Source organism: Ascaphus truei, unplaced genomic scaffold, assembly GCF_040206685.1.
Source record: "Ascaphus truei isolate aAscTru1 unplaced genomic scaffold, aAscTru1.hap1 HAP1_SCAFFOLD_1014, whole genome shotgun sequence".
Classification (NCBI taxonomy): domain Eukaryota; kingdom Metazoa; phylum Chordata; class Amphibia; order Anura; family Ascaphidae; genus Ascaphus; species Ascaphus truei.
Window position 1 is genome coordinate 113493 of NW_027453878.1, and position 14548 is coordinate 128040.

At 44.8% G+C, this 14548-nt stretch overlaps 1 protein-coding gene across 1 annotated transcript in view; it reads right to left on the reverse strand.

Annotated features, from left to right (window-relative positions):
- The window catches only part of LOC142474893 (uncharacterized), a gene marked incomplete at its 5' end in the record, with an annotated part of 63246 nt that extends 49050 nt beyond the window's left edge, over positions 1-14196 (reverse strand). Inside the window, 7 exons of the mRNA XM_075581036.1 lie at positions 7659-7870; positions 8888-9021; positions 13063-13154; positions 13239-13359; positions 13442-13619; positions 13688-13791; positions 14078-14196. Coding sequence (XP_075437151.1) covers positions 7659-7870; positions 8888-9021; positions 13063-13154; positions 13239-13359; positions 13442-13619; positions 13688-13791; positions 14078-14196 — 960 coding nt within the window. The remainder of the gene's footprint in view (positions 1-7658; positions 7871-8887; positions 9022-13062; positions 13155-13238; positions 13360-13441; positions 13620-13687; positions 13792-14077) is intronic.
- Positions 14197-14548: the final 352 nt, after the last annotated feature.

A 14548-nucleotide genomic window follows, 5' to 3' on the forward strand; every position in this document is an offset into this window, starting at 1 on the left:
CCTGACACACTTACACTCGCAAACCTTGAAAGGCAACTGTCCTGTGCCATGCACTGCTTTATATATCCCAGACTGAGTGATGTCATAGACCCCTGATTGCATCATCACCTATACCTCAGGGCAGCCATGATGTTGGTTTTTATTACTATAATGTAGCTAGTCAAAGAAACTAAATGTGAAACCTATAGAGAAGGGTGTGTAATACCCCTTCTTTTGTACATGGATGGACGCTCCATGTAGAGTATAATGTTTTTACTATATCTAGCATGTGCCATCAGCAAGGGAGGCATGGCCAGGGAGCCTTGTTTCCTCTGGATAAAATGAAGAAACATCCCAACTTGCAACTGAGAGAGAGAGAGAGGGGGGCGGAGGGAGAGAGAGCAGAGGGGCAGAGGGAGAGAGAGCAGAGGGGGAAAAGTGAGAGGGGGAGCAGTAGAGCTCCTCTTACACACACACACACACACACCCAGCATTACACACACACACACACACACATACCCAGCATCACACACGCACAAACACATACCCAGCATCACACACGCACAAACATACCCAGCATCACACACACACACACACACACACACACACACACACACACACACACACACACACACACACACACACACAAATCCAGCATCACTCACACACTTTACCAAGATGGGTCCAAAGAGAACCCCAAAAAGTTCCTATAACTAGCACTCGCTGTGGTATTGAGTAGATGAGTAATTACTCAAACGCTCCATGACCAGAGACTGACCATCGGCTGACATATATAAAACATATATGTCCACATAGGACTAAAAGTGAAAAAACAAAAAAGTTTTAATAAACATATAAATGTAAATCATGGACATACAATGTGTTGTGGAATAAAATCCTCTAATAGGAGTGGGTGCCGCCTATAAATAAGTAGGTGAACACCACAGATAACAAAATGAATAACCCCTACATCAAATTAAATAAGGGGGGAGGTGAAAACAAACCAACTTAAACCCACGTATAAGTGGCGCAGCAGACAACTAGTAGATACTGTATACAATGGAGAGATCTTCCAAGAACGTATATAGCAAGGGCAGAGCTACAGTATATAGGATGAACCATGTACTCACATAGCAAAGAATAGTATGAACATGTGTATCATCTCACATCTATACCCATAAGGAAATTGTAGTTTAAAAGGCATCCATATAGCTAAATAGCAAGAACCCACCAAATCCCACTCAGTACACTGTAATACTATACAAGTTTCTATGAAGCAGATCCCAATAGCTAACTCCCCAAATGCCCTATTTGAAGTATATATCCCTCACATAAAATATATCAGCAGTCAGGAAGTAAACGCAGTGTGGCTACAATGAATACAGATACATAAACCAATATAATCAGCTCTCAGTAGATGTGTCATGAAATTATGTATCAAAGAACCATAATACAAGCCATTTCTGCAACAAATGCTGCTGGAACTGCCAGATACACACACTCCTAGCATCTCACACACATACACACACACCCAGCATCTCACACACATACACACACACCCAGCATCTCACACACATACACACACCCAGCACCTCATACACACATACCCAGCATCTCACACACCCAGCATCTCACACACCCAGCATCACACACACCCAGCATCACACACACCCAGCAACACACACACCCAACACACACACACACACACACACACCCAGCATCTCACACACATACCCAGCTTCTCACACATACAGTAGATTACATTATTTCTATGTGACCCCCCCCCCCCTTAGGGAGATGGTATCTTACGGGTGTTATGGTGCTAACCTGTAGGCTCCCAGGAGGCTGAGTCTCTGCGATGGTTGGTGGGAGCTTGGGGTGCTGACTTTGTCAGGTTGGTGCAGCGCCTCCATCCTGCAGGGCTCTGCCAAGAACAGATTCATTCCCACAGGAACTTTCCTCCTAGCAAGAAGCACTCTGGAGTCCAGCAACAATGCAATAACGGGGCCTGTATCTCAGAAAGTAGGGGGTCCCCGGACCTGAAACCAACGTGGTTCTGCTCCGGAGACCTTCTGCTCACGTACGCTCGTAATAACATTTCAATGTTAAAATATTTTTATTTCTGGCGAGATTTGCACAGATAGAGGCGGATCTCTCTGCAGCAGATAAAAGTCACCAGGGGGAGCCCTTTTCGGAGGGCAGGTCATGTCGGCGCCGGTAACTCGCCATGTTTGCAAATGTTACTCTCACTGGGCCTTTCTGCATACCGTGAGAGCAACACGGCAAAGAAATGGCGAGTTCAAAACCCTGCCGATAATTTCTATCGGACTTTACTGCATGAGGCCCTATATTTGAAACCTATAGAGAAGGGTGTGTAATACCCCTTCTTTTGTACATGGATGGACACTCCATGTAGAGTATAATGTTTTTACTATATCAAGCATGTGCCATCAGCAAGGGAGGTATGGCCAGGGAGCCTTGTTTCCTCTGGATAAAATGAAGAAAAAACCCAACTTGCAACTGAGAGAGAGAGGGGGGGGGCGGAGGGAGAGAGAGCAGAGGCGGAAAAGTGAGAGGGAGAGCTGAAGCACCCTCTGACACATACACACACACCGCATCTCACACACACATATCCAGAATCACACACATACCCAGCATCACACACACCCACATACCAAGCTTCTATCTCACATACACCTAGCATAACACACACACACAAACACAGCATATCACACACACACACACACCATATCGCTCACACACACACACCCAGCATCACACATGTACTCACACACATACCCAGCTTCGCATATAGACGCACATACCCAGCATCTCACACACACACACACATACCCAGGATCTCACACATACAGTAGATTACATTATATGTATGTACTGTATGTATATCTTTAAAAAACAAAAAGTGACAGCGTGGGCTCCATAGTGTAAATAGTACAAGGTTTTATTAACACGAGCAAAAATCAGCTCACTCACAGCAATTTGATAGAACATGCACATTGGACATAAGCATCGGTATCGGCATCGGTCTCCTGTTGTTCGTCTGCCGGTATGGAGCTCCTATCCCGTAGCTGGAGGCGTGTAGAGATCTTCCGTTTCCACAGCCGGGCACCTCCGATGGTGTGCGTCCACACAACGGCCCCCCGGGTACAATGATACACGCTCTCCTGATTCTGCAATTCCACAGCTCCCCTCCGTTATAGTAGCAGAGAACCAATGAAACAGGTTCATGGCACAGCCAATGGCGCTCAATCCTTACGCGTTTCGACGCAGAAAGTGGGGGCGACTTCTTCAGAGGCTAAGGATGATGTAATAATCATACATTATGTTGCCCAAATTGGATGATTACTAATTTAATCAGTTACCATCCTTAACAAGTGGATCGGAGTGACTATAGGCCAAACGGCTTAAACTTGGATAACTAAACACATACAATAATGTAATTACAAAAGTGTAACATAAAGCAGCTGGCACAACATAATAGAATTGGACTGAGGCAGGGGGAAACAACAATCCTATAAAAATACAAAACTCTAATCATGATGATATTACACTGTATTTTTACAGGATTGTTGTTCCCCCTGCCTCAGTCCCGTTCTATTATGTTGTGCCAGCTGTTTTACAGATGCAGCGGCCGTTAATCGAACATTTACCTGGGCAAATCTTGCGTTATGCTGCATGTTGGTCCGAGATGGTCCGTTGCAGACATAATGGCGCATCGGATTAACACAGCACAGGTCCCTGCTGTGTTAATCCTACTTGTTAAGAAGTCTTACTAAAAGACGAAACCCGTAGGGTTAATAGATTGTACCTACTCTCTGTTTCTTTATTGTATGTCCTTATTCAATAATACAGCTATTTGAAAATACCAAGGTTGGTGTTCTGATATTTTTCTTTCCTCCACCTGCCCAAGAGAGGCGGTTCATTGGACTGTTTGGAGAACATTGTGTATACCCTAGCACAACACGGCTTGTATTGAGTGCCTGCGCACCTGCCACTGCGCATGCTGGGAGCAGACCGGAGCAGAGCCACAAGCGAGAGGCGTACACACAAGTAGGTGATTGGAAACCCACGCCGAGGCAGCGGTCAAGCGACGGGAGCGTCGGCGCATCTGTTACTGTGCATGCTGGGAGCAGACCGGAGCCGAGTCACGAGCGAGACGCGTACACACCAGTACGTGATTGGAAACCCGCGCCGATGCAGCGGTCAGACGACGGGAGATCTACCCAGCCATCCGGGGAAGTTTCCAGGCGACAGGTGGAGTCCCAGGCAGCTTGCCAGTAACGGAATACCGACAGAGGTGAGCGAGTGAGAGGGAGCCCAGAGAAGACCACCTGGGAGTTCCATAATCGGGTCAGCCACGTTTAGTTACCTGGGGTGATCTTTTTGTGTGGGGGCAAGTTGTGGGGAAGAGGACGATTGGGTGGAAGATAAGGCGCTGCATATCTATTTCAACTGGCGATATACATCCATTGGAAGCGTGAAGGTCCCATACCCACATCCACCCACTTACACCCCTGGAGTGACTACAGGTTACGATTGACTCCACTTATTCTCACTAACTCTCTAACCTGTATTTTCTCCAATCACCCGTTATAGAGACTTATTACCATCATTATATGTCCTATTTCATTAGATGTGGAGTGTTTATATATTTCTAATTTCAAAGATGCTATTACATCTGCCACTTTCTATCTGTGTATGTTAGTGTTGATAGTTACCTCCTTTTAGCAGTCTTTTCAACCTACCTACAGCAGATCCTGTTATATTTATATTCTTACCTAGCGCTGGATGTCATAGATAAATATTCATATTTTGGGTATTTGTGTTAAAACCGACATTGAGGCAGCAAGGTTTAGGAAGTTTTTTTCCTTGAGTGTTTTGTGCACCTGATTATATATATCTATATATCTATATATCTTAATATATAAATCTGAAGTTTGTGGGGTTGTAGATGTGGCCAATCAGATTGCTCCGTATCCCTGCCCTCTATGACGTCACCCAACTGCCACTCATTGGCCGGTGTGGAGACACACACACACACTCACCCAGCAGATCTCTTCGGCTGATGCCTCTCCTAAGCTGGTGTCAGCTCCGGAGGATCCACCTCACCCTCCCTCACGGAGCAGTGTCGGCCATCTTGCTCCCGACCTGCCCCGGATTGAAGCACCTATCAGGCCCCCGTGAAGACTTCCTGCGGCTGGTGGTCGTGTTTGTAGGAGGGAGAGGGAGGGAGAAGCCCCCTACACACAGTGGAGTAAGGGGGGAAGCGCCAAGACTCGGCTCTCCAGCCTCCCCACCCCGTTCGTGCCCGTCAGCTTCCTGCCTCCCGCCTCAGATCCACGGGGGAGCGCACGCCGCGTGCATGCGCCTCCGTCTCATGAACAGCAGACGGAATGTTCCGGGGGTGGGGGGGCGTGAACGACCGGCCAAGACAGCGGGGGATTGGCCGGATGGGGGAGCCCGTCTCAAAGCCCCCGCGCCTACGTCCTCCTCCCTCCCTTACAGCCGCCTCTCCGCACTTTCCCTTCCCCGGCTCCTACCTGCAGCCTCCGCCGCTGCTTCAGGTATGGGGACAGCAGGGGGGTGGGGGTGAGAAGAGATGCAGGTGGGGGGGAGAGATAACACACCCACTCAGTCACTCACCCAGTCACCCACTCACAGTGGGGGTGGGGCCGGAGCTGTTATCACGGGGGCCACATTCATGTGCAAGGGGTCCACGATTGCTGTTAACGGGGGAGAAAGGGGAAGCGAGACAGAGGGCAATGGAGAGACAGATGGCAATGGGGGAGAGAGACAGGGGGGGGGGGAATCAGACAAAGAGGGGGACCGGGTATATCAGCTAGTGTAAATATATATATATATATATATATATATATATATATATATATATATATATATATATATCCCTTGCTGCAGTGGAAGCGCTGTATGCTGGGTGATAATGGTGAAAGACAGAGTTGCAGACCTGTCTAAGACGTGCAAATGAACATACAATATTTACAGTTGCTTTATGCTTTACTGTGGAGAGTTTGTCACTGTCACTTTTTTTACTCACCATAACTTAACTCAGTATTATGGTATAGCCTATCCCATACCCAGTTAAAATCAACCCCACACTGATGAGACCCATAAAGGTCGAAACAGCCGTCTGTGGGTGGTTTTCTGGGTATGCACCTTAACCCTGGCTGTGCTCAAAGCTGTGACCATGCAGCAAGCTTAAGCCTATAGGGAACCATGTTAAAAATGGTTTTTGAGGCAAAAAGTGACGCTGTGTGCTCATTTGCATGTCATTTCCCAGAATCCCTTGCTGCAGTGGAAGTGCTGTATGCTGGGTGATAATGGGGAAAGGCGGGGTTGCAGACCTGCCTAAGACATGCAGATGAGCATACAGATATATATATATATATATATATATATCATATTCTGTGAGCTGTTATTATTTGGTTCCTGTTTGGGGTTCTCATATAATTGGGATCCTGTGCAGGTGGAGGCACTGCCACTTTATATATTTGTTAACCCAGGCTCCCAGTGGCGGAGGCTCAGCTCTCTGTGAGCCTACAGGTATCGCCTGCACCAGTAGTCCCTTCATGCTAGAGGGAAAGAGGGCTACATAAGTGTGCTGTATTGTTTTGACCAAAGCAGTCTTCAGAGAAGGTCATGGCAAGATATGCATACCAAAGCATTGGTGAAGTTTTAAACCATGTCCCGTCTCATGTTTGGACCTGCTGTTGCCCTTTGTCACAGAGTGGTAGCCCTTCATAAAGGCTTTCCCAAACCCCTTCTAGCCTTACCCCCAGTTACAAAAATACATTTTCATAAATATTCTGGCAATACCACTCTACAGCTCTGCATTTCCATACACCCGCTAGTTCCCTACTAGCCATAACCATAAAGCATCAGAAAGGACCCAACAGTATAAAGTATCCTCTAGTCTTAGAATAGGGGCTTAGGGCACATCATGGCCAAGCACATGTGGGCTGAAGTCCTTTATTTCTGTTTAAATTACTTTAGACTACAGGGATTTAATTTCCTAGATTTATCCAATGAAGATCTTAATACAAATGTAGCCAACAGCTCAAGATCATACATCAATCCGTGCATCATTTTGAGTTAGCAAGGCCTTCCCTATGCTCAAGATTGAAAGCACGTTTATAAATAGGTGACATGGTCCAACTCACTGGAATTGTATGGCTTTTTACCCACTCAAAACGCAACATGTATTGACTGATCATAACGGTGTCCCTGGAGTGGGTAAACCCCATTGAAATAGTGACCATTACATCCTCCTCTCCTTTAAAAATAAATGGTTTCAAGCGGGGCCCCTTTGAGTTGGCTGCTCCCCACATTTTAGAAACTTGGGAATTGAATCGGTAACATACTTTATTGAATAGTGAAGTTGGGAGACAGAAAGGCCAAAGACATTTTTTTTGCAATTGTCAAGTTGGGAAATCATGTGAAATTTTATTGTAGAGTGACAGGAAAGGGCAGAGATTCAGGAGTAAATCTCACACATCCACTGACATACTGAGATAACGAGGAGATTCATGGACCATAGAAAAAGTATGTTTAGGAACAAGAATCAGGGAGATTCATTAATAGGAAGAGTTGGAAAACAATTACCAGGCACCGTAATACTTTGAAAAGCTTTATTTCTGCACAGTCTGCAGAAACACTCTCCTCTTAGAGATACGTGATACAGTCACAATAATGCAAGTAGAAATTACAACAAGACACAAAACACCCACTGCCACCAACATCCAAATCTCAGCCATCTGCTTGGACTCCTGCCTTGTTGCAGATGCCTTGTTGTGAGGGGGGCCGACGACAAGCAGGGGGCCCAGAGTGGCAAATGCTTGCTCTGAGTCTGGGTCTGTAACAAAAACAGAAATAGTTTAGTCCAGTTATGAGAATGGTTGGTAGAACCAATGGATATTACATCTGGTGAATATGACAGTGTCAAAAGCTTCAGTAAGTTTTATTTCCCAGTCTTTAAATATATGGGTATTTCCTTTACCAGAGATGTTCTGAAAGCGCTGTACACATCTATGAACCAAAAAGTAATGTGGAATGAAGCTATAATTCCAAACAAAGGACCCTCCCACCCAGGAGAACTTCTCAAATATTAACTTTAGCAAGACACCAGGCTTGCTAAAAAACACAAACTTGGGAGCGGGCTACCTAAAGCAAGTACAAAAAGCATCCTTGGATATTTGGGTATTAGATACACATGTAGCAAGCATCATTGTTCCGGTTTGTGGAGGTTCTCATTCTGCATTTTAACAGGATAGGTCAGGTAATCTGGGTGAATAGAGCTGGCAACAGCATAGAACAGAGATTAGTACCATGGTCAAGTAATGTACAACCCAACAAAAGTTGGCCATCTTTATATCTTTAGGACTCTAGCCCATATTTACCAGGCAGTATTATTTCATAAGACTCCTAGTGCTAAAAGACAACCCTCTCAATGTATCTTGTGGAATACCACCACTTATGTAATATGGCCTTTTTAAAACATCGAAGACATTGCACCCATTAACACAATGTCACAATAATGGGGAACAATGGCAAGTCAAGCAATATTTTCTGTGTTAACTGGGTAACACCAGCATAATTTGTAGTTTGATAAACACTATTCTGCTACCTCAAGACAGATTGAACCCATGAGTGCGCTTGCATTTAAAATAATCCACTGGCTAAATTTACACATTACAACCAATGACTGGTAGTTGGCCACTAAAGAAGCACACAGATCATGTGCCCATTTGAAACAGTGGATAAGTCATCCCATTCGTACCACCATAATCTTCTGCCCTGATATCACAGCATGTCCCTCCATCTTATCCATAGCCAGAAGGTAAAGTCTGAAGCAGAATACAAGGTCACTCACCGAGTGCCGCTTCTCTTCTCCAAGGTCTTCTATTCTGTGGAGGGTTATTTCTTCTGCTCTGTCCTGCGGTTGCTGCACAGTTTCCCGTTTCACAACAGCTACATGTGTTACTGGGACCTTCCACAGGGGACCAACTGTGTAGAGAGATACATACAGTAGAAGCAAATGGCACTGAACCACAGTTTTCACTTATAGGCAGGTGTACCGACGATCAAGCGTTATGAATGGAATCGTGTCAAACGGATGCACCAATTATATTGCACTTCCATCATGGCAGACTGAAAGTCTTGGTTTTTTAAAGAACATACTAATTACAGTAGAGTCTTGCACATCCCATTGGTTTCCACCAATATATTTAACCAGAACCCTCTTGGTTCTGGTTGGGGAGCAGGGCCGCCAACAGATTTCCCAGAATTAGTGTCAACCGGCCCCTCAGTTTCACACAGGTATTTTTCTTCCCCCTCATTCAGTCTCTCCCCTCAGTCTCATCTACCACCTCTCATATCACTCATTAACCCCCCTCTTTCCACACAGAATTCCCCCCACATAGACACCACTACACCCCCCTGATATAGTTTCCTCCAGGTGACACCACCACTTCCTGCATCTTCCCACAACAGACGCTGGACTTCTGGGCACATCCAGCTTCTGACACAGGCCCAGTGTGGGAAGAGGCAGGCAGCAGCTGGGGAAAGCCAAGGCCTCGCAGTGGCAACCAGAGGCATGGCAGCTGGATGCAGAAGTTAGGCCCAACTTGCAATGGCCAGCCCCCACCACAGCCTCTGGGAAACTAGTCTCAGCTCTCCCCTGTTGGAGGTTACCATAAATTGAAGTCTAAGTTGCTACAATAATCAACCAACAATGTGCTGCAGTATATACTGTACAGCAGGGTAACATTTTCAGTAGTGTGGCTGCTCTGTTCCCTGTATGGGCTCTTTGCCTGGCTGCAGTTCCCATAGCCTTAGTTTTTACCATGCAACTTCCTAAGCCTGTTGCGTTGGCAGCCCCCCCTTTTCTCCAATGAGTTGGACTGCATCTCCTCCCCTTGCTACTTGGTGCAGTCCCTGTCCCTTCCCTGCTTTCATAGGCAAGCACACTTCCTTTTCAAACCAGCAGCCAGTGTGTAGTCACACCACCGATTTCCCCAGAAAAGTTGTCTTTTCACCTTCTATAATTCAGCTACCTTCAAGATTTCCCCCCTTTTGTTTTTTTTTTTTTTTTATATTGCATTACAACCTAACAAAAAAAAAGTCTACAGAATCTTAAAGGAATGACTGTGCAGATAAGGGATGAGTTTAGCTGCCTGTTTCAACTCATTAGCCACAGTGAGCCTAGGACAGAACAATGGCCATTATAAATATTGTACCAATTTATATTTACTTCATTTAAACTGCCTCCTGCATTCAGCATGATGCAATGAGCAATGTAGGAAGTCCCATAGTGACCTTCATGTACATGCGTAGAAGGATAAACACGGGCGCTACCTTTAAATATGATGTGGGTGGGGAAATAAACAGATAAAATGTCGACCTTAGAAGTTCATAAGGTCACCCTCTACTTTTGTCTCTTCCTGTGACTAAGAAACCCCAAAATGATCTATCCAGGATCCTTAGTGAACTTGGTGACCAGAAGGGGGGTACAGTATATAAAATAAACTTACTATCTTTCTTAATTGATGTTTAATTTAAAGCAAAGGTGATCTTACATATTAAGGGACCTACATACCAAGACATTAAAATGTTGGTGCCAACGCATGTACATGAAGGGATACAGAAAAAAGGGGGGAGCACAGGTTGAGGGGTAGATAGAATATAGCAGACTTGGTTCAGGTATACTAATCCCTTAAACGATGGGCATAATGGTATTGTAGTGTGTAATATAATAGACACTTACACGGCCTTGTGCAAATGCTGTCGCATCAAGGTTTCTTTGAATTTTCCCTTCTCTTGTTTCTTCTTTCTCCGTCTGTTCACTCCTGTTTCCCGTTCTTTGGTGCAGTGTAACCCTCGGAACAAACAAATTGATAGGTAGAAACAGTGGGAAGTGGTAACAGACGAAACGCAGGTTCTGATATTAAAGCAGAAAAGACTGCAAACACTCACACGGACAAGTGTGAGTGCAGTCTTGGGGGAGGTGTCTTTATCCCCTGCAAACAAAGAGGTCCTTCAAAGGGGCACCCTTCACTTGTACTGAACATACAGTGGGCAATGAGGGTTGAAGATAAGGGGGGATACTATTAGTCACACGGCCAAGTGTGAGTGCACACTTGGATTGTTTTCTTTGGTGCTCCTCTTGCAGATGCTTATCAATCCTCCAAGGTTAATAGATTCCTGCCACAAAGTAGTGTGGGCAAAAATGAATCTCCTTACACTCGTTTAAAAGTCCATGGTCTTTATTAAACACAATACTGATTGTAGCTCCGTAGTCCGGAGCCTGAGGAAGACCAAAAAAGGGCGAAACGCGTAGCTTGAAACCCCCTAGTGTTTTGAACCTTTGCGGCCACCGTCGAGTGGGACAACGGAGGCACAACACTGTATCCGGACGCGAAGACAGCGAGTTGCACACCACGCACCCTGTACTATTTCCTAAAGGACTGGCTGTTTGTTTTCAGTGCTTGGAACCCCTTTTTGTTCTATGCACTGTTTCTTCATTTTTATTTTATCAGTATTGTGTTTAATCAAGACCATGGACTTTTAAACGAGTGTAAGGAGATTCATTTTTGCCCACACTACTTTGTGGCAAGAATTTATTAACCTTGGAGGATTAATCAGCATCTGCAAGAGGAGCACCAAAGAAAACAATCCAAGTGTGCACTCACACTTGGCCGTGTGAGTAATAGTATCCCCCCTTAATTTCAATTTTTACTGCCCACTGGGAGTTCAGTACAAGTGAAGGGTTCCCCTTTAAAGGACCTCTTTGTTTGCAGGGGATAAAGACAACCCCCCAGGACTGAACTCACACGTCTGTGTGAGTGTTTGCAGTCTTTTTTGCTTTAATATCAGAACCTGCGTTTCGTCTGTTTTACCGCTTCCCACTGTTTCAACCTATCAATTTGTTTATTCCGAGGGTTACACTGCACCAAAGAACGGGAAACAGGTTGAACAGACGGAGAAAGAAGAAACAAGATACAAGAGAAGGGAAAATTCAAAGAAACCTTGATGCGACAGCATTTGCACAAGGCCGTGTAAGTGTCTATTATATTACACACTACAATACCATTATGCCCATCGTTTAAGGGATTAGTATACCTGAACCAAGTCTGCTATATTCTATCTACCCCTCAACCTGTGCTCCCCCATTTTTTCTGTATCCCTTCATGTACATGCATTAGCACCAACATTATAATGTCTTGGTATGTAGGTCCCTTAATATGTAAGATCACCTTTGCTTTAAATTATACATCAATTAAGAAAGATAGTAAGTTTATATTATATACTGTACCCCCCTTCTGGTCACCAAGTTTCTTTTTTTTACCACCAAGATAAGCTCTTATGGTCAGGGACGTCATTTACCAATGTTACTTTTATATACGTAGTACTTGTTCCGGTCATTGTCGTGTATTACTGCTGTTAAGTGCCATGTATATGGACAGTGCTATACAGATAAGATACAGATGTAAGAAGATCAGGGAGGATTAACACTATGGATGTTCATGCTTCTGAATGGGAACCCAGCGACATTAATCCTTTGACAGGCAAATACTAACCTCATGTATGAGCCATGAACACGGCTTCAGTCTCCAGCAGCTCTGAAGGGAACAAGTAGTCTCTGGTCTCCAACCCCCTGGATGACATAGATGCCAAATATGGGTCCATCATGAAGTGGAATACCATATAACCATATTCAGTCATGAAGTGGCCTGGACAGTGTTACATCTCCTGTCCAACATCCCTGGATGACAGAATAAGGTCCTATAGTATTCCCCCTCACAATGTAGACACATTCAGGCATCTACACCATCCAGGGGATTTGACAAGCAAGAGACGAGTCTCTTACCTTCAGAGCTGCTGGAACATGACAGGGACAGCAAATCTACAAAAGTTGTTAGACGTCTGATGGCCCAACAGGATTACGACTGCATGGTTCTAGTCGGAACAATCCGTGTGTGCTGCTCTTCCAATGCATCATAATATTTAGATAGCCAGTCAGTTTGTGACTTGGTCTCAAATACTCACATGTTGCTGGTTTTACTGAAGGAACAAGCCTTGTTAAGAGAGTTTGGTGCCTGAGTGGCTGCAGCTGCTCTCAGATGACATGTGATGTAGATCTAGGAAGAAGCACATTGTGTTCACATGCCAGCAGTATCCCCCAGAAGGTGCTGCCTATATGAAAGTGCAAGGTGAATTCTCACCATGGAGGCATCTATCCCAGTAAACCTGAAGGCATCGATCATGAATTGAAGCTTGTCTGGTTGAGGCCTCGGGGATATAAAAGCAGAGGAGGAATCCTCCAGTTTTCCATCCAGCAGGCACCTGTGCATTAAAGAGATGGTCATTCTTGAAAGTCATGGGATAAATACTAGTCAGATTAGGAATGCTGCAAATAATGCCATACCCATTCAGAGCAATAATCTCATAACGGGGGTTGGCGTTTACATCAGGAGACAATGTGGCCACACAGCTGTCAACGTAGATGGTCATAGGCACATGGTTCCCAGTGTCAACAGAAGCTTCTATATGGAAGATGTCACCCAGCTGGAACACGGTGGAGGTTCTTTGAGAACTCCAGTCATCTACAAGGTGATAGAAAGGGTTAAGGAAAACTCAGACCACCACCCTTACAAAAAGGTCATGCACTTACCAGTCATTAGGTACAAAGAGAAGGATAGCTTTTCTTCCACAGACACTGTAGAACTAAAGGGAACCCATGTTGGTTTGATTGGCTTGCTGCTCACATTGCCATATCTGCAGAGATAAAACCAAAGAATCACCAGCCATGTAAACCAGCTTGGGGCTTCATTTATTTTTAATCAGCAGGACTACAGTACATCAAAGTCTGAAACTTCTGATAGAAACAGATTGGAGTGCTTTATCTCCAAATCAGATACTGTATTTTACAGTAGATTAAACTCACCCCAAATAATTTCATAATTCCAATGTGTGTTAAGAACAATTACCTTGGTAGTAATTTAGTATATGGCAATAATTAAATGTCAATTGTGATCCAACTGTTTGTTTGGGAAATACTCACCTGGGGTAATAGCACTGGATGAGAACCACAGCTGGGTTGGTCCTGATGATGGGAGAGTTCCTTGAAGGGGTTGGGCTATAGGTCAGATTTGTGTTGTATACAAGCCAGTCTTGAGTCATCTGCAGGGTTGACAGGACAAGTCCTAAACAGGCTACATCACTAGTGATCCAATAATTTGCATTCCCAACAGTTTGTCTTAAGTAGCAGACAACTTTTAGTACGGACTTATGCAGGACACATGTGCAGTGGTTAGTGAAGTTATTCTTTTGCAAATCCCATTTTCAGAGTCCCTATCAAATGTTGGAATGTAGACCTGAAAGTTCTCTATATAGCCCTTTCAAACATCTAGTAAAAAAGGGGGAGAGGGTGAGGGAGAAGGGCTGTGCTATTTGCTATGGAGTTATGCTGCTCCTGATCATACAGAAAAAACCCTCTGGGCTTTCACCATATCTGACAGGTTCTTTGGATGAT